This window comes from Hemitrygon akajei, chromosome 8 (genome assembly GCF_048418815.1).
Source record: "Hemitrygon akajei chromosome 8, sHemAka1.3, whole genome shotgun sequence".
Classification (NCBI taxonomy): Eukaryota; Metazoa; Chordata; class Chondrichthyes; order Myliobatiformes; family Dasyatidae; genus Hemitrygon; species Hemitrygon akajei.
The window spans coordinates 93379986-93407264 of NC_133131.1; the positions used below are offsets into that span (position 1 = coordinate 93379986).

Genomic DNA, 27279 nt, shown 5'->3' on the forward strand with positions numbered 1-27279 from the left:
TTCTTGCGATTCAAACAGATTTTTACTTTCTTTGTGCACAAGGACAACAGCATGGCACCTGTCATCAACACAGTTCTGAAGTCAGGACAGTAAACTGCATTTGTTAAATAGAATTGGCTTGTTAATTATGCATATTGACCATTTGGTAAGTTGCATATGTTTGAACTCCTTACTTGCAAGATTAATTGCTATTCACAATAGAGGTGTTAAATGTCAATCAAAACTTCAAGCTGATAGCTGATGATATTTTGAAGTTAGTAAAGCAATTGTCCCTTAGTCATTAGGTGCATTTCATATTCTTCTGTTATTCCCATCTCGTCTGTGTCCACATCCCCCTCCCTTGTATGTTCTAGGCTGAGTACATACTGCCACAGTCATTCTCACCTATCTGCCTACAATGGGTGAAGTTAACTCCAGCAGTCTTCCTTGTCTGTGCTTAGCGACACACCACCACAGTTATCCTTACCCGAATGCTATCTTTAACCCTTGTATTACTACAACTCCCAAACATCTTAATAAGGTTACTATTAAAATAATTGTAATAAACATCACTTCATTTTATTAAAAACATTTACAGTAATTCACAGATTCATAAGAATGTAGAATCATTGTATAATTATTCATTGTATAAATTTAAAAAATTCAATTGAATAATTTTATTAGAAACTTACCATAAAGGCGTAATATATAAATTTCATACTACAAATATAAGCAATAAAAATAAGACTGTAAGTACTTTATTTCTACAGTTGCTAGCTCCCAACTAGAAATACCAAGTCTTACCAGACCTACAGTAGGTGCACTATATTACTGTTTCCAAGTTATTAAACACAACCTGTGGAAAATTCTAAACTTATAAATGGATTGTTACAGATCACATTAATAAATGTGAACTTGACTGTTAAGAAGCTTATTTTCCATAACTTCCAATTATTAACCATGTAAAGCCTTGCAAAAGAACATCTGACTGCACGTTCATTTTTATGATGTCTTGAAGAAAACTGCAGCTACAGACTATGTCATGCTTTCCGTGGAAAAAGAGAGCCACTCAAGATATCAAAATCTGTTTGAGAAGGAAGTTACCATTAATAACTCTTCTCTCACAATCGGACGTCAACTGTTGGCTTACTGTATACTTTCATTATTGAGGTTATGAATGGACAGCCATCAAAGATTGCTTTAGCTACATGTTATAGAGACACGCATAACAGTTTTTTAGTTTTGGAATCTTGCTTTGGGCCTGTTACTATAACATACCCAGAGTGAGACTAAATGCATGATATCTGCTGTACATCACCATAGATATTGCAGTGAAGTTCTTTGAGGGAACACACATTTCTCATTTTCTAAACTAAATACCTTTTTTTTTAAAAAAAGGTTGTGTATGGTGGAACCTCCCTTTGTACAGGGAACTAAACTCTTAAACACATTGAATTTATTAGAACAAAGTTTTGAATATCCTCTTTGGAAAAACTAAAACCCACACTCGAGGTTTTGCATACAATCTTCAAATCTTAGTTACCTTTTCCAGTTTATTTACACTAATTTTTTATGTTTTCCACACCAAATTTTGAACCCCAATGCAAAAAAAACATAGAATGTCACATTGTTAGAAAATTTCATTGGAAACGTCCATAATCCACATGCTGTTCATTTGATGCATAAATTTTAAGGTCTTTTACATACAGATCATGAAACGGGTACAGGGTATACTGGGTAGAATTTTACCATACAAGGTGTATTTCAAGCATTGTACATGTAAATCAACTACTCAAGTTAAACAGACCAACTAAAATGTTTTAAAACAAACATCAAAAAACTATGAACACGAGATTCTGCAAATGCTAGAAATCTAGACACAATGTTGGAGGAACTCAGCAGGTCAGGCAACATCTATGGTAAGGAATAAATAGTCAACATTTCAGGCAGAGACCCTTAATCAGGATTTCATCATTACTCTCTCTCTCTCTCTCTATGCTACCTGCGATTGTTAACGGATTACTGTTTTCCTTGGAAGATCTTAATATTTTGAGAGAATGCATAAACTGTTTATATTTCCTCTCACTATTCAACAACTTGTGTTGTCAAAAGCAAGCAGGAAAATAATCCAGTTTAATCTGGACAGATTTACACTTACTAATGTGCCAGATAAAACATGTCACAAGAAGGAAAGCAATGGAATAAAACAGGAAATGAAATAGTAGAGATAAAAAAGTGAGCAACAGTAAATGTAACAGCACTGAAGTATTTTCTCCCCCAGGAAAACATACCATGGAGTTACCAAGGGTTGGTACTCGGATGAGTACATTTCTTAACACGTATTAACTTGCACTGGGACATAGATGACACTGTGATCTTATGAACTTCCACGTCTGTAAATAAGGCATTGGATTTAAACTAGCTAGAGAGCTGGGATAGATTTACCCACCAACTGGTCTTCTCCTTAAGAATTCTGGGATTTACCACTGAAAATGTATTCACTATGTTTATTTCATCTGATTTCAGCAGAGTTTTGCCAAAAGCCGGTTACTGGTATATTTATTGAGCAACCTACACTGATTAATTGGCTGCACAGCAATACTAAATAAAAGCAAATTTTAATAATATATTAACATTAAGTAACTTACGAAGATTTGTGTATGCACAAGAATCTCAGCTTGTGTGCTTCATTAAAGTATGTGACTGACAGAATATTTTAAAACATTTACTCCCCATATGAAGGAATTTTCCAATTTAAAATTATATAATGTACACAAATGTAGTGCAATGGCATCAAATATAACTACATATCAAAGGTTTAATTTCTCTTGTTTTAAACAAGTGTTGCACTGTTATTCAAATAATATCCTGGAAATACTCAGCAGGTCGAACTATGTCATCAATCTGAAACAATAACTATTCCTCTCTCCTCTGATCCTGCCTGACCTACTAAATATTTAAAGCATTCACAGTAGTTCAGGTATCCAGCATTTGCATTTTTGTCTTTCAGCATTTATTATCCTGTTTGCCAGGTCCAGCAATGTCAAAATGCAAAAATATTTAGGAAAAAGTGATTACATCATCCCATGAGCTGTACAAATGGGGAGAACCAGAATACAAAGAAAAATTATCAGAACATTTGTTGTGCCCTTGGATAAAAGGTTTTTCCACTTTAAAATTCTATTTTTGAAAAATTAATTTTCCACTTCAGCCACAAGTTTACATGTTGATTAAAGATATTAATATATTAAAAACATTTCACTTGAAAATGCTGTGACCATGGACTTGTTTACTTTTAAGATCTATTCAGTGATACATTAATATAAACACACAATATTCAATTCACATATTGCATTCCTCCAAATAAGTCTTTGTCCTGGATATGAAAACTCAACACCAAATTTAAATATTCAATAGGCATAATTTAAAAGCAGAAAAAAAATGCAATTTTGATTTAATAGTAATAATAGTCAAATAAAACTCTGATAATATGGGATTTCTGAATAATCGGATCCCAATGGTTTGGATTCTGACTTACTCATTAGTCCAATTCTTGTGCTGGATATCCACAGAGCAATTCAGGCTAATTCAGTCAGAGCTGAGTTTGGTGTCCAGATCGCCAAGGTCAAAAGCGCATGCAGGCTTCCACTGGGGTCTGAGTGTGTACATTTCCTTTAAATGCACGGGATTCACTGAAACATATTATACTGCTGTCTAAGGTTTCTTTGAAAAAGCAGGTGTGTTTGGGAATCAGTCACAACCAACATACAGAAAATCTGCTAGTCTGGCATTTACAAAGTTTCACAGGAACTGGACCATCAGATTTTGTTTTATTTCAGATTGTTACTGACAGCAGAAGAGCTTCAAACCATTAAAGGAAATTTAAAAATCAATACATTTTTATAAAGAGGTGATTAAAATTTTGAACATTCTTTCAAAGCACAATTGAAGCAAAAAAAAACTTTTTTTAAAAAATAGAAGTACTCCAGGTATGCATTTGACAAACAGGAAGGTTAAAATAGCATGGAGTGTGCGAAGAGGCTTGAGGATTTAAACTAAGAATCACATTGAGAAACATTTTCACAGTGTGTAAGTGAGTGTTACGTCACCAGCAGGCCTTCAACAAACTGGTGTTCTCAATACATAGGCAATGCAGGGCTGGGGGGGGGGGGGGGGTGGGGGGAGGTAATTGACTGGTGCTTCAATTATGTCTTCATTTTGATTTTGCTTAATAGCGTGAAATGAATGTGTGAATGGGCAGTTTAAGACTTCTTCCCAATTCACATACAGTACCAAGTTACATTTACTTTGATATTCTTATTCCATATTTACATCCAATGATTACTCCCAAATTTAAACTAAACCATGTATATTATTTCCTTTGATTACACATGCAAAGATGATCTTTGAAATGCTGTACAATTGTCAGAACTGTTTGTTCTCCTGATATCAATCTTCTGCTTTGAATCTTGTTAAGGGTACAATTCTGTAACTGTTATAATTTTTCTGGGGGTGGGGAATTAAACTACCTGTAAAGGGGGTGACTCCATATAGGTAAAGGCCTCCAGGAAAGTGTAATGATCTTTGTACCCATAAGCAAGACCATAAACAGTATTTCTCTTCATCCTCATAGAGCAAAATTGAATCTAGTTAAAATGTCCTCAAGCTGTTGCTGAAAGACCGCAGCAAACCAAAACAAATGAACGATACTCTTATCATCTGCATTTAAATAACAAAAAGAAAGGCAACATTTTTCCCACTAAACCATGACGGAACTACAAGTTACTTATAGTGATAAAAAAACCATTCTAGTTAAATCAAGGCCATAGTAAATAAAAAAACAAAATTAACTGATGTCCTTATGTTGATCAATTCATCCATTTTCATAGAATTACTTCTGTGGCTTGTAAATCTTGTACTGTCCAGTGCAACTTGCCTGAAGAGGAATCTCGAAAACACTTTAGACGACTGTTCATTTCTAACACACAGATTTGGACAATTTTGTCACCTGCAGTGTCATTTAAACACAAGTTTTACAGAAATCTATGTAATTTCCTATTTTGTTGCTTCAGAGTCTGGATTATATCTATACTTGTAGCCATATGGTCGTAGATGGTAAGTCAAATATTCTAAGTAGTACATGGTTTTAGAGTTAATGTAGTGGAACGACACTGCCAGATCAGAACAGCATCCAGGACCCTAAAGCGAAAACAAATTGTATCAAAAAACATCGAAATGCAACAACCCTCCCAAGTAACACCAATTTGCTTAACAAACTCACCTTTACAGAATTCACGAAACACTATCATTTCTCTAAAACTCACGTTTCTTCACAGAAGTGCAGAGAACATGGCTTCACATTAAAAAAAGGTAAAGATTTGGACTGTTGGCTCAGAAGGCTGTACTACTTATGCACAATCTATATTTCCTCTGTCCAGCTAGTATGCTCCGTAACTGTCGCAATATTTACACTATCAGAATATTTCCCCATAATTCCTACATTATTTCATATTTTCAGAGAAATTCCCTTTGGTCCACTGATCTCCCTCACCCAGCTCTTCTTCCATCAAGGTCAAATAGTTTCTCTTTCTCTTTTCTGATAAAGATGCCCAGATCTAAACCACAAATACTGAGCTACGGGTTTTCAGCATTTGGTTTTGTTTCTCCATTTTTCATTCTTACTCATGATATGTAAGATTCCCACTGCCTGACTCTGATCTGCAGGAAATGTAGATGAAGTCTTTCCTTCTTCTGTAGAGCATCAGTAACTTCCCTAAAGAGCAGCAAAACTGTGGCATATAACAAGCAGCAGTGACCTGGAATACTGTAGGAGGCAAGAAAATAAAATGTCTGGGACTTCAACCAGGGTTGGAGGTGGTCAAGTTTCAATAAGAACCACCCTTGTGAAGCTTCTGGAGGTTTTCTGTAATAAACCACACTTCATCACTTCCCCCTGGTCCCCATAGCTGTCTACAAAGTCCCCAACCATCTTTGGTGCATTTCTATCTTAAGCAGCAGAACTAGCAGTTCTGGGTAAACTATATTGAAAGTGTGTAGTATCAGAATGAGAAATCTACAGGTTAGGCTGTCATGAATCACAGTGCTAGAAACACCCAACTAAAGATCAAGAGTGATTGACACTTCCAATGCACGACTGCAAGGGAAAACAGCCTTGGTAAAAGCTGAACGGTATGAAAGTAATCAACATTCCTCACGCTTTGGACAAAACAGGTAGAAAATTACATCGAAGGGCTAGAATGTGATTTTGGCGCCAATAAAACTGGGTGTGGTCTTGAATTTGTCACACGTTACCAAGAAGCTCATAACTGTCCATTTTGCTCCACCCTAGATTAAACTCATTTACATCCACGTAGGATTATTTTTCTTATGAAAACAAAGATTCAATAGATTACAAAATATCTCATGTTTTTTGGGTGACAAACACTTCATTGCTCATCTTATTAGCATTTTGTGATCCTGTGTATTACAGCCTTTGACTGCAGAAATTGCATCTTCACCTTCAGCTATCATAGCTCAGGTATACTTTGACAATCTTTGCTTTGAGTGGCTGGTTGTGAAACACATTAAAGCCTTCCTCCAAGCTACACTGGACTCTTTCCAGTCTGCTTATTGCTCAAATCGATCCACAGATGATGCAATAGCCTCTGTCCTGTCCCACCAGGAAACTGGGGTCTCATATGCCAGACTGCTGTTTATAGAATTCAGTTCAGTGTTCAGCACTATCATACCCCTGAAACTGGTGGGGAAATTCTCCTTGCCCAAGTCTCAACACCTCTCTCTGTAATTGGATTCTGGACTTCTTAACAGTAAGGCCACACTAAGTCCGTATGGGCAACATCTCTTGTCTCATTACGCTGAGCGCAAGTTGAACGCTGATCCAATCCAATTTGCCTACTGGCACAAAAGGTCAACTGGTTCTTCACTCAACCCTCCACAGCAAAGATCCGCACATCAGGATGCTCTTCACTGACCATAGCTTAGCATTTAATACTATCACCTTCTTAAGACTAATCAATTTTCTTAAAGACCTTAGCCTCAATACCTCCTTGTGCAACTGGATCCCCCATTTCCTCACTTGCAGATACCACAGTTCAAATTGGCAACATTTCCTCCACAATCCTCGTCAACACAAGTGCGCCACAAGGCTGTGTGCTGAGCACCCCATTCCACTCACTGGTTGTTTGCCCATCCTGCTGGGTGTGTTCTTTCAGTGATTCTATTGCGTTTCTTGTACGCACTGAAATTGCCTGCATGAAAATTAATCTCAGGGTTGCAGATACGTATGCACTTTGATAATAAATTTACATTGCACTTTGCATTCTTGAAATTTGCCTTGTTTAACTGTTGTATAGAAACTAACAGCCAGAAAGTCATGGCTCTGTTTTACGGAACGCTGGTAGGTCACACCTGCAGTGCCATGTGAAGTTCTGATCTGCACGGTAGAGGAAGAGGAAGAATATGACTATAGAGGTGAGCTTACAGAGGAAATTCATCAAGATGTTGCCTGCATTGGAGCACTTCTGTTACAAAGGAGAAACTTGATAAGCTGGGTCAGAACGGAGGTGCAACATAATTAGACAAGATAATGAGGAGTATAGATAGTGGAGATGGCAAAAATCGTTTTCTAGTGTTGGCTCTAAGATAAGAAAGTTTGGAAGGGATCCAAGGGGGAATTTTTTTCTCTCCCACAGTGGGTAGCAGGAATGCACTGCCTGAAGAGGAGGGGGAGATAAATATCTTAAGAAGCACCTTGCCAAATACTTGAACAACCCAAAGCATTAATGAGAATAATGAGATTAGCATAGATGGGTAAAACTGGTGGCATGGAGACAGTAGGCCGGAGGCCCAGGTGTGTATCTCTGTGATTCTAAATACAGAGCACTGTACTTGGATGCAATGACATGCCCACATTTTTTTTTTAAAAAAGAGCAAAAGCCAAAATCCAACAAGATAAAATAAAAATCCATTCTCTTATTTCCCCAAATAAGGTTACATAACAAAAACAAGCAAGGAGAGAAATGTATGTGATAAGACAGATACATCAGAAAGAGAGAAACTTACAAATTCACATGGCCTCTCGGGTTAGGTCAGACTGTAACCTTCAACCTGTCGGTCTAATAAACCTGGTATGAATTGTTGCTAAAGCAGAAAGCAGACTCATAAAACCCTGAAGTTTGAACGCCAATTTATAATGGGAAAAAAAACTAGAAGTTGCATGCGACTTTGTTACAGAATTCACCTAGAGAATTAAAAACATTTGCATTTTTACCTCTAGAGGCAACCTACTTTTGCATCCCTTACCAATCCCTAACTTTTTCAGAAAAAGCCAGAGGGCACGGTGGTAAAGGATTCTATAAACAAAAAGAAAAATGAGCAGCTACTCGTCCTACAGAATATACTCTCCACATGCAGATACCAACTCTTAACAACTGGTGCCCATTTTGAAGGGAGCCAAGGATATGAATTGATTATCACTATGTAATCATCGATTTTAGGTGATCTATGTGTTCTTGTACATCAGTCAATGAAAGCAAGCATGCAGGTACAGCAGGCAGTGAAGAAAGCTAATGGCATGCTGGCCTTTATAACAAGAGGAATTGAGTATAGGAGTAAAGAGGTCCTTCTGCAGCTGTACAGTGTCCTGGTGAGACCCCACCTGGAGTATTGTGTGTAGTTTTGGTCTCCAAATTTGAGGAAGGACATTCTTGCTATTGAGGGAGTGCCGCATAGGTTCACAAGGTTAATTCCTGGAATGGCGGGACTGTCATATGTTGAAAGATTGGAGCACCTGGGCTTGTATACACTGGAATTTAGAAGAATGAGAGGGGATCTGATTGAAACATATAAGATTATTAAGGGATTGGACACGCTGGAGGCAGAAAGCATGTTCCCGCTGATGGGCGAGTCCAGAACTAGAGGCCACAGTTTAAGAATAAGGGGTAGGCCATTTAGAACAGAGATGCGGAAAAACTTTTTCACCCAGAGAGTGGTGGATATGTGGAACGCTCTGCCCCAGAAGGCAGTGGAGGCCAAGTCTCTGGATGCATTCAAGAGAGAGTTAGATAGAGCTCTTATAGATAGTGGGGTCAAGGGATATGGGGAGAGGGCAGGAACGGGGTACTGATTGTGAATGATCAGCCATGATCACAGTGAATGGCAGTGCTGGCTAGAAGGGCTGAATGGCCTACTCCTGCACCTACTGTCTATTGTCTATTAAATACCTTATGTGTTAACTATTTTCCGCCTCCAATGCGCAAATAAGATCTGGAGAACGGTTTAGACAAATCCAACTTGTTTGAGAAAGACAATGATTAAAAGGAATGAGATGAAAAAAATCATTAATGATGTGCCTTTCAAATAATGCTTAATGTCTCACCTCTTCAGTGGGGTAATAGCAATAGTTCCAGTACCAGAATGTTTTGGGTAGAAAACTTTTTGACAAATGATGCTCTGGTGGAAAAGGATGAAAGGTGTCCCTTTTATTTGTGTCCCTGGAATCTCCAGCTTCGACATTAACAGTTTCCAAACATCTGCCCATGGCCAAGTCTTCTGTGGATGTAAAATGAGTGCATTTCCCAGTCTTGAAGCCATCAACAAACCTCTTCACGGCTTCTTTGCTAAGTACATATCCAGCTCCACCACTCATGTACCCTTGCTTAACAAATGGCTTAAACTTTCTTCCAAAGAATATGGGCTGGTCAGGCGAATACTTTGATAATAGCCAGCGCAGATTTTCAACAATCACATATGTGTCATCATCTGCTTTCAAGAACCAATCAGCTTCATTCAAGTGATGTTCAAAAACATAATGAAAAGCTTTGATAGTTTTCCAATACAACTGGTCTCTTCCTTCTTTAACACCCAATCCCACTGTGGGGAAATCTTTATCTTCTTCAGAACTCATGTAAAGCACAACGTTGCATTTTTTAGCCCAGGTGGCTTTGACGTGTTTAGTCTTTGTTGCCAGATTCTGGGGCCCAGTCATTACCCAACAAAGGATTCGCACTCTCTTATATAGATCATCAGCAACACTTCTGTTTTCATCTGGAAGGAAAAATTCATGCATTTTTGTTTAAAAACAATGATAAAATATTAGAGAGAGGAATAGCCAAAAGGTAACTGCTAAACTTCAACATTGAGTATCAATATTATTTTACCTAAAATATCTGTGAAAGTTATTTAGGAAGGAAAAAAAAAACATAACTGCAGTAAATGCAAATTCCAAAATAGCTACACAGCTCATTCAACACACACAAAATGCTGGAGGAACGCAACAGGCCAGGCAGCATCAATGGAAAAGAGTACAGTCGATGTTTCAGGCCAAAAAGATGAGCGGTGGAGATCTCCAGCATTTTGTGTGTGTAGCTCGGACTTCCAGCTTCTGCAGATTTTCTCTTGTTTGGACACAGTTCATTCATTCTTCTCCTCCTCATTCAAATATCTTTCTTTTATGTGCAGAGGGAACAATAAACTTAAAGCAAATATAACTTAGTCAATATGAAGTGTGATTCAAGTTGGAGATAAGACAGGGGTTTGGGAAAGAGGTCAGAATATCGGAGGAGTTGTTCAGAATATTGTAGACTGTGTTAAAGCAGATGTGATGGTCTCCCCATATGTTGAAGCAAAAGCCAAGATAAAAGAAAAATCCATTCTCTTCATTTCCCCAAATAAGGTTACATGACATAAAACAAGCCACCTGAAAGAGATGTGTGTGATAAAACAGATGCAGCAGGAAGCACAAGATAAACTAAGTAGAAACAGCAAGTGTTGTGGTAACCCTTTATCGAAGGAATAGGGATACGTAAAACTGGAAGATCCTCAAATGATAGAATCAGAATCAGGTGAGGTAGTTAATTCTGCTGCCTCATTGTTCCAGGGACTTAGGTATGATCTGGGTTGCACAATCTTGCTGGAGCACTGGATGCACACATAGGTATCCCTTCATTGGCCCAGCTTCTTTTCACATCCCAAAGGCATACTGATACTTTAAATGCTTGCAGCAAATTACTCCAACTTACTGAAGTATCAAAAAGGGAAATTGATGGACTTAAGAGAGAATAAATTGCAATGTACATGTAAATACAGAGATTGGGATGGGCATGGCATGGACCCAATTGTCATAATGGCCTCTGTGCACTGTAAGTAAAAGACCAGTCGGTTCTCGGGGGAAATTGTATTGATTCGCAATAGTTAGATTAATACTCCAAATTATTAAATCCTGTTCTCACTTCTTAAAGTGAAAACTTAAGAGCTATGTTCCCTCTAAGCTGTGCGCGTGCGCACACACGTTTTTCAACCAGCGCACAAAGGAAATTAATGTGCGCACAAAAGGTTAGTTACCTAAAATAATGTAGTAATTAATAATTATCCTTATTGAAAATAATCTTTTAGCTAACTGCTTCTGTTAACTATTTAGTCGTTTTTCAAATACCACAATGCATGTCACTAATTTACTTCACCTCACCTTTCCTGTTCCGGTTTGTACAGCTGCATCACGACGGCAGCCATCTTTGGCGGACAGTGTTCATATCATAAAGTTTACAAAGATCTGTTTCAAATCCTGTAGATAGCTTACTAAGTTTTTATTGAAAAAAATATTGATTCACTATGTCAAAGTCAAAAGAAGCGAAGGGCGTGAAGCACAAAAGAACTGCAAATTTGTTTAAAGTTGAATGGCTTAACAAAATAGTAGAAACTGCTACATCGAAAGCTCATGAAGTCATGAACGTTCAGCTACGAGAAATGTTTATGTATGATTCGGAAACTGGAGTTATCTGTTTGTATTGTCGTGATGCAAAAGTTGTTGGAGAATTTGCTAGTGGAAAGAAGTGGGATGATATTTGGAAACTTGACTTTTTGAAGCGTCATTTGGCAAGTAAATCGCGTTTGGATGGTGTACAGAAGCTCAGGCAACAGAACCTGTCATTACCCGTTACAGGAGTGCTACGCATGTTACGGTTAAGTGCAGATGAGCGACAGCGAAAATGATCAAACCCAGAGGAGATCAAAATTCTTATCGAAAGATGAGGTACAAGAATGGTCAGCTTTTGATTTCTCCGCAATTGCAGATTGTGACTTCAGATTTGGCGATGAACAAGTTAATGCCTTATGTCTAAAATATCACGATTTTCTAGCTGAAAATACTGCAATAGTTAGACAGTTTAATGATTTCAAATTTTCCGTGCAAGAAAGAATTAAATCCAAACTGATTTCAAATTTTGCTCAAATGGTGGCATTTGTACTTCAAAATGAACAGTTTTGCGACCTTGCACAGTTGATGGACATTGGGGGAACCTTTCCTACGTCTAGTGCGGACTGTGAGCGAGGTTTTAGCCTAACGAATCAACTCAAAAACAAGCTGAGAAATCGTTTAGGTGAATGGCATTTGGATATGTTAATGAGAATCAAAAGCTATCAATTGGACAGAAGTTCTATTAGTCTAGATAGAGTTTACAAAGAATGGGTAAATGCCAAAGACGGGAGAGAAAAAATAACTGAGTGACTTAAATATGTATGTTGCTTTGTTATTCTGTGAAGTTTTATGTCAAATATTTTGAAAACCTACATAAACAGTGCCACGTGTGCATTCAGTGTGCATGTACTTTTGTCACAGGAAAATAATTCGCACAACGTAAGATTTTTGTGCACACTGACTATTAAAAATTAGAGGGAACATTGCTTAAGAGCCTAAATGGAATAGGATTTCTACAAATTACTCCAGGGCACTTCACCACAAAGGGGAGGAAAGAAGCTCTAACTTGGGCAGAGTGAAGAAAACTAACAGAATTTAATGGACAATTTCAGAAATGTTCTGGAAATAGTACAACGAGAAGAATCAAGTTGAAGGAACATAGAGAGAGAAGTAAAAAAAAAAGTAAGTTCATGTTAACTGGAGGTTTTGCTGGTAATATCTGGGTTGGATGAAGTGATTAACAACATATTCTAACTTTAAGTATCAAGCAACGGGAACAAAAGGGTTGAATTATAAATTCAATATATACTAATGGTAGTATTTCTTTTTCAGAAGAAAGTTATAATCCAAAATATGGAGATGGGATTCCTCCACAGCAAATAATGAATCAGAGTCATCGTCACTCAGGACAGGTTCAGTATGGATAGAAATAACCTGTTTAAACAAATGTGGTTGCCATATCTGATGAAGGGTCTCGGCCCAAAATGTCGACTGTTTACTCTTTTCCATTGATGCTGCCTGACTTGCTGAGTTCCATCAGCCTTGTGTGTATGTTGCTTAGCTTTCCAGCATCTGCACATTTTCCTCTTGTTTATGATTTACCAACTCTTACTGGAACACAAACCATTAAAAATGTGCATCTTTAAAGATAATTTTGAATCATTTATTTATAGTGTCATCTGAACTGTTGATTATTCTACAATGTCTCAATTGTTGGAATATAACCAATATTAATATTAACAGAAACCAGTCTTCAGATCTGAATGTGGATTGCAGATTGTATTTAAAATGCAGCTCAGAACAATGGTCTTCCTAGAGCTGCATTTTGGGAATAATTGCAGACTAGAAAGTGCCCAATGGCCCTGAATCTGCATGTGCATGACTGCAATAAACAACCCATTCATCCGGGACGTCTGTATATGTATGAATGCAGCTCCAGGACAGCGGTAATTAACTTCAGGGACCTTTGATCAGATTTTTAGTAGACAAAAATCTGATATAATGTTGGGTCAGGGTGACTCTCTCCAAAGTAACTTCAAATGCTGTCAGCTTGCATGTGCTGAATAAAGACTTTTATCCAACCACCTGTGTCTCTCCCCAGTGGCTATTAGCGACAAGATTTGGGGGCTTGTCCGGGATACGGTTGTGACCCATCATGTGGTCAGCATTCTCAGTAGGTGAGCATTTTTAAGACGTACAAACAAGCTGGTCAGGCAGCATCCGTTGAAACAAGCAGTCAATGTTTCAGGCCGAGACCCTTTGTCAGGACTGAAGAAGGAGGGGGAAGGGGCCCTATAAAGAAGGTGGGGGGAGGGTGGAAGATGCCAGGTGAAAGACCAATCAGAGGAAAGATCAAGGGGTGAGGGAGGGGAAGCAGGGAGGGGATAAGCAGGAGAGGTGAAGAAGAAATCTAAGGGGAAAGCACTATAGGTAGTAGAAGAAGGTAGAGTCATGACAGAGGTGATAGTCAGCTAGAAGAGGAGGCAGAGTGAAGGTGGGAAGTGGGAGGGAGGGAATTACCGGAAGTTGGAGAACTCGGAGTTCATACCAAGGGGCATTTTTAAGAATTGCATCCACGCTTCGACCTCTTCAGGTCAATGAGGTATCACGAACATGGCCAAGAGTTGAATTGAGATGTATAAAAGTAGCGTGGTGTACACACGTGTGCATGCACTTGTATAAGAGATCGGACATTTTTCTGTTAATTTGGTGACACAGGATTACCAGTTGCAAAGGGTGGTAACTGATGGTTCAGAACACCGTTCGGGAAATGTATAGAGACAGGCTCATTAGCAAGTTTGTTTGTTTTAAGAATAAGTCTGTAATCTTGGTGTAACTGTTTTAATGCCTGTTGTATTTGTTTGCATTTATGAGTTCAGACACACATAAGCGACAGATTGGAGAGTACGCATTCTGTGGTTTTAAGTGTGTACTGTTTGATTTTTATCCATTATTTATAATTTGCGTAGTGTGGGAATTAGTATGGAGATATTTGAGGAAGAGGTTATCCCCAGATACATCTGTTGGAATGGCACCTATTAAGGTCAGGCAATGCCAGCTTGAGAACCCTGATGACCCGAGCCAGCCCTTGACCCTGATCACTACCATCCAAAAGCCCTTCACCCCCAACAGGAAGCAGAGCATTTTGTCAGAGCTGCCCTCACTTAAAGTCGCCAGTAGAAAAGCAGAATTCTGTCATCGGCTCGTGAAAGTGATTGAATCGGGTTTAATATCAGAAATTTGCTAACTTTGCAGCAGCAGTACAATGCAATACATGATAAATACAGAAAACCGAATTACAGCAGCTAAATATATGTATACTACATAGTTAAATTAAGTAGTGCAAAAACTGAAATTTTATAAAATGTAATGAGGTAGTGCTCATGGACTCGATGAACTTTTAGGAATTGGATGGCAGACGGGAAGAAGCTGTTCCTGAATCGCTGAGTGTGTGCCTTCAAGCTTCTGTACCTCCTACCTGATAGTAACAATGAGAAGAGGGCATGCCCTGGGTGATGGGGGTCCTTGATGATGGAAGTCGCTTTTCTGAGGCACTGCTCCATGAAGTTGACTTGGATACTATGGAGGCTAGTACCCATGATGGAGATGACTAATTTTATAACACTCCAGGTTACTACAATCCTGTACAGTTGCTCCCCCACCAGACGGTGATGCAGCCAGTCAGAATGCTCTCCACGGTACACGTGTAAATGTTTTCGGTGACAAACCACATCTCCGCAAACTTCTAATGAAATATAGCTGCTGTCTTGTTTCTTTGTAGCTGCATCGATATGTTAGGACCAGGTTAGATCCTCAGACATACTGACATCCAGGAATATGAAAGTACTCACTCTCTCCACTTCTGATCCCTCTATGAGGATTGGTTTGTGTTCCCTCATCCTACCCTTTGTGAAGTCCACAACTGGTTCTTTGGTCTCATTGGCATTGAGTGCAAGGTTGCTACTGCAACAACACTCAACCAACTGGTATATCTTGGTCCTATTCACCCTCACATCACCATCTGAGATTCCGCCAACAATGGATGTATCATCAGTAAATTTATAGATGGCCTTTGAGCTGTGCCTAGTCAGAGACATGGGTATAGCGAGAGTAGAGCAGTGGGCTAAGCACACATCCCTGACATTCGTCAGTGCTGATTGCCTGCGAGGTGGAGGTGTTATTTCCAATCTGCACAGATTGTGGCACAGCTGTTATTACCAATCCCCGCACACTGAGGGATTGAGCTAAGAGCAGCAATATATTGTGAACACAGAGACAGAGAGGGAGAGAAGACAGTCCTCCCACAGCAAGGTGACCAGCTCATGATAAGGGAGCTGCCTGAAAAGTCAGGCTTTGCTCCCAGGTGGATAGGCCCAAAGGTGGTGCCATGGATGAATGACACCTTTGTTTGTGTACTGCCTGGACGAGGTAGCCTGGATTCACGTTGAATTGCATGACTCACCTTCTTGTCACCCCCACAGACAGAGTGGAAGAGCAAGTTTGCCCAGTAACAGTATCATTGCAGAGAACCTATGTGACGAACAGCAGCCAGCTGCATCACACCTGGCCACAGCTGATGGAAATAGATCCACAGCAAATGCAGATGCAGAAGACACTGGGAACACGGCAAGCAAGCTGCGAAAAGCGTGTTAAACGGTAACTGTGCTCTGTAACGAGGGCTGGTTCTTGAAGGTACATGACCAGAGAGTAACCACTGATAGCCAGTGCTGAATTTTAGCCATCAGAGAATGAAGGGGTGAAGATAAAGAATGTGATTATTCTGCAATCAGCCAGCAGGGAAAGAGGCAACAGGTATACAAATGATGAAACTGCATTTTAAAGATTTGGTCAAATATCTGGAATGAACTCTGCATAGAGTCTTATAGGTAGCCATTAGGGATGATGATGTAGATGTAGATATGCGTTGGGGATACGATAGGGAATTGGGCAAGTGGTATTTTTGCTGTCCTATTTGACTGGATCCTCCTTAAGGTTTGGCCTTTCCTGGAACAGTTCTATTTTTGTCCAGGAGGGTGAAGTGGGGGTGGGAGGACTGTTAGGACATATTCTGGGGTTATGGAATATAGCATATATTAATTTCAACAGCAACCAGTCTTTAGATCTGAAAGCAAATTGCAGATTGAATTTAAAATGCAGCTCAGAACAATGGCCTTCCTGGAGCTGCATTTTGGGGTTAACTGCAGACCAGGAAACACCCCTGGTGGCATGCCTTTTTGCACCCAGGGCATGCCCTTTTCTCACTGTTACCATCAGGTAGGAGGTACAGAAGCCCAAAGGCACACACTCAGCGATTCAGGAACAGCTTCTTCCCCTCTGCCATCCAATTCCTAAATGGACATTGAAGCTTTGGACACTACCTCACTTTTTAAAAAAAAATATACAGTATTTCTGTTTTTGCATGTTTTTTAAAATCTATTCAATATACGTAATCGATTTACTTGCTTATTTATTATTATTTTTATTTTATTTATTATTACTATTTTTTCTCTCTGCTAGATTATGTATTGCATTGAACTGCTGCTGCTAAGTTAACAAATTTCACGTCACATGCCGGTGATAATAAACCTGATTCTGATTCTGACCTGAAATGTCTGTGTATGTGTGCTTGCAACTCAGAGATGACGGTGATTAACACTCATTTTGGGCGGGTTGGCATGAAGATCTTGGTATTTGATAATTATATGAAACTCAAAGGAAGCGTTGCAAATGTATTGTAACCATAGATATTGTTCCGTTGTTACCTTTGATCAGATTTTTAGCAGATAAAAACATGATACAACGTTGGGTCAGGGAGTCTCTCTCCAGAGTAACTCCCAATGCTGTGAGCTTGTGTGCTGAATAAAGACTTTTATACTACCAGCTGTGTCTCTCTCCAGTGGCTTTCGTTGACAGTCACAACAATCACAATGGAAGAATATCAATTTATAACCATGTCATTATACGAAAGGATAGATACCTTTATGTTGACTGATGTCAGCATTGAAGTTCATCTCTCCTTTAAGATGGTGGTGTTGATGGTGGTCAAATTCTTCTAAGTGTCCATGTGGATCGTTGAAGAGCAGATGCTTGTGCTGCTGCTGCTCTGTGTTTATTACTTTGATCATGAAGTAGCAGATGAGAAATCCTAATCCCAGGCCACACAAAAACATGAACAGAGATACTACAGATCTTGAGACGGCCATTTTCAAGTTGTAATAATCAGCTGGGAAGAAGAGGAAAACAGGTCATCCATGCAGATTGCAGATAGATTGTGATACTTCATTATTCACAAATGTTAACAAACTATTAGACAATAAATGGTTGAGGGGATTTTCCTTATGAAAAAATCATTGGCAAAAAGAAAACATTCAAGTTATCTTTTTCTGTTGCATTTACTTTCATATTTCTGTGCTAACATAGTAACCTTCATTTGTACAAAGTGCTTTGTCCTCAATTACACTACATCTTTTTAAACGCAAGACAAACTCCAGATGGTTAAAAATATACTGTATATATAATTACAGGCAGGCAACTGTAGGAACGATAGTTTAAGTTTAGGTCGTCAGTGATTTTCAAGAATGAATATTTTTACCCCTTGATACTTTAGGCAGGGAGAGAAATAACTGGAAAATCGATATTGCAGATAGGTAGCAAGGCTGGTATTCTGAATGAACAGTCATCAATCTGAAAAGTTATCACTTCTTCCTGCAATATATTTTCTGACTTTCTAATTGTAACAATTTCAGTTCCTCGAACCTGAAATAAAAACAACTTTGATGGGTATATTTAAACCAGAGGTCTACAGGTTCCTGATGATTATAATGATCTTGCACTGTATGAATATGGAATAGACCTGTTCTGCTGAAACTTCTTTCCACCTATTCTCCACCCTGCCTTGCATAACCCTGATTTAGTCTGTAGCAACATAAAATGCTGGAGGAACTCAGCAGGCCAGGCTGCGTCTGTGGAGTAGAGTACTATTGACGTATCGGGTTGAGATTTCTTCAGTACTGGAAAGGAAGGGGAGAAGCCAGAATAAGAAGAGGGAGGAAGAAGTACAAGGTGGCAGGTGATAGGTGAAACTGGGGGGGGGGGGGGGGGTAAAGTAAAGAGCTGGGAAGTTGATTGGTGAAAGAGATAAAGGGTTGGAGAAGGGGGAAATCTGATAGGGGAGGGTAGAGGGCTATGGAAGAAAGGGAAGGGGGAAGAGCATGAGAGGGTGGTGATGGGCAAGTAAGGAGACAAGGAGGGAGAGAGAGGGAAACAGGAATGGGAAATGATAGGAGGGGGCAATTACCAGAAGTTCAAGAAATCGAAGTCCATGCCATCAGGTTGGAGGCTACCCAAACACAATATAAGGTGTTGCTCCTCCAACCTGAGTTTGGCCTTATCGTGACAGAGATCTGTTTTCACTTTGACATAGTAGAGTCTTTTTCTGTTGATCAGTGTCAAAAAAGCCAAATTAAATCCACCATGACTCAAAGTTGTAAAACAATAAAGCACAAAAACTTCTGAGGGGGGAATGAACACTTTTGTGAGCAGGTTCCCCCCCCCCCCCCACAGAGGTTGGGTGGGACTACAACAGGGTCATGGGTTAAGGGTGAAAGGTGAAATGTTTAAGGGGAACATGATGGGGAAACTTCATCAGAGGATGGTGAGAGTGTGGAATGAGCTGCCAGCGCAAGTGCTGGATGCAAAGTCGATTTCAACGTTTAAGAGCAATTTGAATAGCTACATGGATGGGGGATATGAAGGGCTATGGTTTGGATGGGAAAGACAGATTTATCGTGGATGGGTCGAACTATTAAAATGGGCTCTTTTTAAAAAAAAAATTGAGGGTAGGGATATTACAGTGACAAAAACTAAATTTTATTTACCTAGGGGAAGCCACATAAACGTAATGCAACCATAGCTGAGGATTTTATTAGTTGGGTACGAAGAGGGAAGAACAGTGGTAGAGAGTGAAAGGATTTGAATAGGAGATACATGAATAGGTCCTCACTCATGGAAGACAAGAAACAAATGATGTACAGGACAGGACAGAAAGAACAGCGTGCAAAAGGGGGGAAAAAACTTCAATTATCCAACCAAATGAGCATCCAGGTTGCTGAACTGAATGTTACAGCACCCAGAGGCCCGTCCATTTCCACCATTCTGACAGCAAGCACATGCAACAGCCTAACAGGACATCTGCCTGTAGCTGGTACAAGAGGACAAGGAACTGCTACCTTCAGCGGAGACCTTTAATCGTGCAAATTAGAATAGCAGACAGCACTGAGTCACAAAACTAAAGCTCAAGAAGGATAACCCAACAGCAGTAAGAAAACGACAAGATAGCCAGAAAGAAAGCTACAGAAGGATATGAATGAGATCCAGGGAATGATTTACCCTTCTAACACGGAACTTCATGCTAGAATCTCAATGTAACTTCGAAAGGACCTTATAAAGGTTGACTCTACCACTGAAGTGAGGCCAATGGATATCATGCTCTCAAGGGCAGCATGTAAATGACGAGGAACATAGTGTGCAACTATTGTGTGAAAGAGATTCCTATATAAAACAATAATAAGGCTTGCTTTAAACAGCATGCTGTTTCCAACTGTAAGTCACAATAAAATCGACACAATCAGTATTTAGAAACATTTGAAACAACTTTACAGACTTCTGAACAGCTCACCAAAATCTGAGAGCCTCCACAAAGCTCATGAAACAGATTCAACAAGTCAGAATAAAAACTAACAGAAGTGAAAGCCATCTCGTGGTGGATAACTTCTCATACTGGGGCAGCAGTGTACACATTCATACCAAGATCAACATTGCATCAAACATGTTTACACTGTTTAACATATTATTGACATTTGGATTAATCATACTCAGATATCTGAAATGCTCAATTAGTCAAATAAAAAGCTTTAGTTACAATATGAATAAGTGATTGTTTTAACTGAAATGTACATTGAGAATTCAGTCAAGTCTGTTAAAATGGACACTTTGAAAAGTATTCAAATTCTGTTGATCAAACAGGCCAAGATGAGACATTATCACTAATTAGCTGATAGATGCAATACGTGCTGCTTCCCGGCAACTACTTGGTTCTTGAACCAACCAGCACAACCAAAATCAATACAGTTCAGCAGCATTAAGCCTACTTTGACCACCTTGCCCTAAGATGGACTTTGATTTGTTTTAAATGTGTTCAATCTTGTCAAAACTGTGTCTAATTTATGTTTAGTTTACATTTTCTTGCAAATGCTGCTTACACACTCGGTGCCCGTGAAGCTGCTGCAGTCAGGTTTTTTACTGCACTGGAAAATAAACTCAACTTTGACTAACAGAACAAAGTACAAAGAATAGAATGATACAGAGAGGTATGAACAGATGAAATACAGATGTGAGGTTGAGCAAATAGCAACAAATAACAATGAATGTACAACTGAGGCAAAGGCATTGAGAGGCATCCCGAAGCCAAAGAGAAAAGATGAGTGAGTGTCAGTCTGCATAGTAACCCAAGCATTGGTTACTCTCGTGATTAATTCTAAATCAATAAACACAGCAAGGAGGATTGATTTAGTGGGACATGTGTGTCGCATAATTAAGACTGGATTTGATTTTTAAAAAAGATGAAAAGTGTAAACAAAGAACTACAGGGGGTACAAAAATAGGGCCCAGAAACCAAGAACAAACCCCACATTTGGAAAGGTGCAATGTGCTAGCGCAGCTTCATCAACTGATCCCAGTGATGAGTAATATTTGAGACAGGTTGCAAGTCCTGGAATGTCTGCTCGCCTTTAAGCAAATATCGCCTACACTATGGGTCTATTTGCTTGTAAAATTAAGTATTGAAGGTTAGATTACACAATTGTTACACCTCTGCTCTCTCCCCCTCTCCTCCCATCCACGGCAAGGACGGGGTTTCGCCTTGTCCATATCTCACACCTACCAATCTCCACACTCACTGTGCAGTCTGCAATGTGATTTAGTGCACTGCATATGGTGCTGACAAGGTGGTCTCTAGACTACAGAAAACTAGCTTTACAGAGCCCTTCGGTCAGCAAGGGTGACCCTGAACACCCGCTAATTTAATGGGCGACCATGGCAGGACAGGACGAAGGGTCTCGGCCCAAAACGTCAACAGTGCTTCTCCTTATAGATGCTGCCTGGCCTGCTGTGTTCCACCAGCATTTTGTGTGTGTTGCTTGAATTTCCAGCATCTGCAGATTTCCTCGTGTTAGCTAATTTAATGCTCCACTCAACAGCAGCTTCTCTGCTTTTGATCTTTTACAATAATTGAGCTGGCTGGGTCTCGACACCTTCCTCTGCAGCTGGATTTTGGACTCCTTAACAGCAAGGCCACAGTCAGTCCCTCTTCCCATTACGCTGAGCACTGGTGCTCCCCAAGGCTGGGCCCACTGTTGCTCACACTGATGACGTGTGACTGTCTCAGGATCCGGATTAAACGGTGTTATCAAGCTTATGGATGACACACAGTGCTTGGCCTCATCAAGAACGATGACGAGACGGAGTATGGAGAGGAAGTGAAGCGTCTGGTGGACTGGTGTGAGAAGAACGACCCAAGCTTGAATGTGGAGAAGACAAAGGAAATCTTTGTGGACTTCAGGAAGGTGCAGATGAAACCATTCCTCTCTGTGAATAGATGGCTCTTCTGTACAGAGGGTTAAGTGCACCAAGTTCCTTGGAGTTCTCATCACGGATTACCTCACCTGGTCCCTTAACGTCACCTTCTGAACAAGAAGGTACAGCAGCACCTCCATTCTTAAGAAGATTGAGGCAAGCAAGGCTCCCCACCCCCCCCCCCCCCCAACTGCATTTGACAGGAGTGCCATTGAAAGCATCCTGACAGTCAATCCTCCACCTAGAATGGGAGCAGTCGAGCATCGGACCACAAGTCCCTACAATGCACCTTGGAAACAGTTGAGAGGATCATTGGGGTCTCCCTACCATCCATCAAGGTCATTTATCAAGAGCGTTGCATACACAGGGTCCTTAGTATCATTCAGGATCCCACCCATCCATCCGGCATTCTCTTTGACTTACTACCATTGGGCAGGAGACAATGATGGATAAAAACAAGAATGGTTAGAATGTAAAACAGTTCCTTCCTCTCAGGCATTAGCTTCGGAACTCCCTGCTTCATAGTATTTAAAGTGTCACTGGTTAATCTGTTCTGTACTTTACAATATTTAATACTAATGCACTTTTGTTTGTTATTTATGTGTAATTCATCTGTAGATTTTATCCTTACCTTAATAAGTTATTGTGTGTTATGTGTACCACCGTGCTTTACATCCTAGTTTGGAAAAATATTGCCCCATTTCTGTATATATTATATGCTTATATACAGTTATGTAATTAAATAACATTAAACTTGACTTGAAATACTGGAATTATCCAGAACATTCACATCCAGTGAACAATCAAATGTTAAAAATGTACTAACCAACCCCAACGCAAGAATGAAAAACCACATTCCATCTTGACACTGCAACCCTGAGGATACAACTGAATTCAAGACTGAGCCACAAAGTTATCAGTAATTAAGAGTGATCAATCTGTTGTGCTACTTGCCATTTCCATCTGCACATTTACCGTCTGACCAGTTTGGTAACCTATTGACGTAGATTTCAAACAGCTTCGTGGTTTGTATTTCAGAATTCCAGCAATTTTCTCTCCCCTTCTTTACCCCCAACTATCTACTGGATCAAGGGAATTATCCAAAAGGACCCCCAAAGCCGCTTCGCATCTCTGATGTCTGAATTTGCTCCCCGTTTAGAAAGTAGTCTATCCCTTCCTCCCTCCGAATCTCCTATCCATGATAGTACTGTATATTTCCTGTAATACCACGGGCTCTATCCTGTTGAGCACCCTCACGTGGTGGCACTTTGTTAAACGACTACTGATAAGCCAAGCGCACATCCACTGGCTCTCCTGCGTGTTATTTCCTCAAGTCGTTCCAACGGGTTTGTCAGGCAAGGCATCCCATTAAGGAGACCATGCTGACTTCGGCCTATTTTATCATGTGCCTCTAAGTACCCCGAAAATTCACCCTTCAGATTCCAGCAGCTGCTGCTTGTGTCTATCTGGATGACAAACTTGCGCAGTCAAGTTCTCGTTTGCTGCCGAAACGACTCGACTACACAGCCTGGGCTCCCGGTTCGGGGGTCTCACGCTCTTCCTAAATTAAGTTCATATTATGCGATCACGTACAACAGAAACGAACAAAAAAGAGCCAGAAGTCGCTTCCACTGGATTGTGACTAGGGCCTTCTCGTTCTCTAGCAGGGTAATTTTCCAGCATATTGAACAAATGACCGATTAAACTGTCATAAGATTTGATTTGACCCGGTTAAATGGTAGGCTGAAGCCGTATCACTACCGTAACAGTTCTTCAACGACCAGTCACCTTCTTCCCATCCGTAAGTTCCATCCCTTCCCTTCCCCGTTTCCTTGAATCAGATAGGGCCAGGTCTATCCTAGCATCACGTCTACCGCACTGCCGGCCTTCTACAAGCCACACCGCTAACATGAGACCGAATACGAGACCCCTCGCCCTCCTCTTTGTTGTCGCCAGTAATTTGACAGACGCGCCGGTGTTCGCTTACCTCGTCCTGTGAGTGTCTACACAGCTTGCACACGGAACAGTAGCCGGCCCGCTAATAAACCGCCGACCGGAACGTTATACGACCAGCCAAACCTCGGACGTCGCATTCTTGGAGCTCACGTAGCAATGAGCACGGAAGTAGGAGTGGAGTACGTCTGCTGCGAGAGGCCGTTCAGCTGCTGACTCTGCACTCACGTCCGGTTTGTTATCTGCCCTCCAACTTCTGAAAGTGCTGTTCTTTGTGTTATCAGTTCTTAAACGTCCTTTCACATGTGTGCATAAGGAGATTGTACAACAAGGTAAAAGAAGACCAAGAAAACACTGATGTTTACAAAATAGTGTGTCGATTTAATAAAGGGCAAACACCAAGCGCCAATAGCTATGTGTATAAACGCTAAGAAAGTTAATCTAGTTCCCATTTTCTAATTATACTGAATTTTAAACAATTGCATTTATAAGCTAGTCAGGCAGTAATTATTTCTTCCTGCTAGGGGCGCTACTACAAGGAGCGACGGAGATTTATATCGAAAGAAGGCTGGAGAAGGGAGGGTGGTTGTGTAATCGGTAGAGTGGAATTCAGTACTACTATAAAATAGATAAATGTCTGTCGCTAAATAAGTAATGCAAAAGTAAAAATTTTTTAAAAAAGTAGTGAGATAGTTCATGGGTTCATTGTCCATTCAGAAATCATATGGGATTGAGGAAGAAGCTGTTCCTGAATCATCGAACGTGTACCTTCGAGCTCCTGTACCTCTTTTTAATGGTAGCAATGAGAAGAGGACATGTCCTGGGTGATGGGTCCTTAATGATGGATACCGCCTTTCTGTGGCGTCGCTCGTTGAAGATGTCCTGGATACTACAGAGGCTGATACTCGTGATGGAGCTGACGAAGTTAGCAACTCTCTGCAGCTTATTTTGATTTTGTGTAGTACCCCCGCCCCCTCCATACAAGACAGTGATGACAGTATTGGCTGGCTGGGACAATCTAGGACCCGAGGGTACAGCCTCAGAATAAAAGGATGTCCCTTTACAGCAAAGATGAGGAGGAATTTCTTTATTCTGAGGGTATTGAATCTGTGGAAATAACTGCTGCAGACCTCTGTTGAGACAAGTCATTGGGTATATTTAAAACAAGAGTTGATAGCTTGTTTATTAGTAAGGGTGTAAAAGATTACAGGTTAAAAGCAGGGAAATGAGGTTGAGAGGAAAATAAATAAGACCATAAGACATAGGAGCAGAATTAGGCCATTTGGCCCATCAAGTCTTCTGCTCTATTCCATTATGCTTGTCAGTAATCTCACCAGTTGAAGTTACAAAAGAAATTTAGTTTATCATACCACCAGCACATAATTCTGTTTCCAGAAAATAGACGGAGAAAAGACAGAAATATTCTTTTGTAAGAACACCGTTAGGTTTTGTCACTCCAAAAGTAATCACAAATAAAGCACATAGAGCTGGGGATAAATGTGTATATTTTGTCATTTACTTTTGGTGAGGTACACACTTAGGTCATTGTGGCACGAATGACATATGCCATTCATGTACTTGTTACATATAACCCATAATGAACCATGAAAACAAAGAATGCTTAATTAAACATTTACAATATTATTGAAATATTAAATATAAAACTCTCCTCCTTGCTTGGCTATAAATTCCAGCTCAATAAAGAATGCATGCAACTCAGCACACATGCAGACACAGATTTTTAAAATAAATATTAGTGTACACACACACACACACACACACACACACACACACACACACACACACACACACACACACACACACACACACTCACTCACTCACTCACTCACTCACTCACTCACTCACTCACTCACTCACTCACTCACTCACTCACTCACTCACTCACTCACTCACATACACACTCACTCACTCACTCACTCACTCACTCTCGTGGATATATAATACAACTACTATGTAGGTATCTACAGCATTATAAATTTTAAATTGTTCCATTCAGGCCTAAAGATTTAGTTACTGTGGAGGATTTCTTACTCTTATAGGATCACTTTTTCCTGATAAAGTGGGGGGAAGCACTCTGCTTCTCAGGAGAGACTTGTGGCTATGAAACAGAATCAGGTTCCTGGGCCTCCTCCATGGTAGTTTAAGAAGCTGACCCTGAGATTGCAGGAAATTATCTGGCAGACGTGTTTCTTCTCTAAAAATTGACTCTGCTCTCCTCAACTGATCGATGTGTTGTCTCCAGGTGACATCAGACCCAATCTCCCCTGTGTAGGAGAGTGATCCAGTTCTGTCCTTAATCTTTCCAAGTAGCACTTTTGATCACCTCTGTAGACCCCCGCCAGGAATGCTTGTCCAGGAGTGAAATACTGTGTCTCCTTGTTCAAGGAGCCCTCAGTTTGTCTCAGCTGTTTGCCCTGCACTATCTTTCTGAGACTGGGTTTCAGGAGATCCAAGTGTGAGTGCAAGGGACGAGCCAGGAACAGAGTAGCTGGTGAGATGCTGATTGTGGAGTGTGCTACAGGACGATATGCATGGAGGCAATCGGTGAGTTTCTGATTCAATATTAGCATAGTATGTTCTGGTGCATTGCTCACTGTGTGTTCTTTAGATTCTGGACAAACATTTCCACCAAACCAATTCATTTTCAGGAATCACGAGGAAATCTGCAGATGCTGGAAATTCAAGCAACACACACAAAATGCTGGTGGAACACAGCAGGCCAGGCAGCATCTATAAGGGTGTTTCAGGCTGAGACCATCGACAGTGCTTCTGCTTATAGATGCTGCCTGGCCTGCTGTGTTCCACCAGCATTTTGTGTGTGTTGCTTCATTTTCAGGAATGACTGAAACTGTTCCACAACAAACTGTGGCCAGTTGTCAATGACTAAGTGTTCTGGAACACCAGTTCCTGAGAAGAGGCTTCTCAGCACGTCAACAGTGTGTGAGGCTGCAGTGGAGGCTATTGGGAACAGTTCCGGCCAC

The 27279-nt window shown here is 40.2% G+C and overlaps 1 protein-coding gene across 1 annotated transcript; it reads right to left on the reverse strand.

Annotated features, from left to right (window-relative positions):
• LOC140732056 (glycoprotein-N-acetylgalactosamine 3-beta-galactosyltransferase 1-like) lies at positions 1–24561 on the reverse strand. Its single transcript, XM_073054181.1, has 4 exons — positions 24312–24561; positions 17670–17915; positions 9377–10044; positions 1–5178 (listed from the first exon to the last, which is right to left on the reverse strand). The coding sequence occupies exons 2-4, from the start codon at positions 17893–17895 to the stop codon at positions 5035–5037; spliced, it is 1038 nt and encodes a 345-aa protein (XP_072910282.1). The 5' UTR covers positions 17896–17915; positions 24312–24561; the 3' UTR covers positions 1–5034.
• Positions 24562–27279: the final 2718 nt, after the last annotated feature.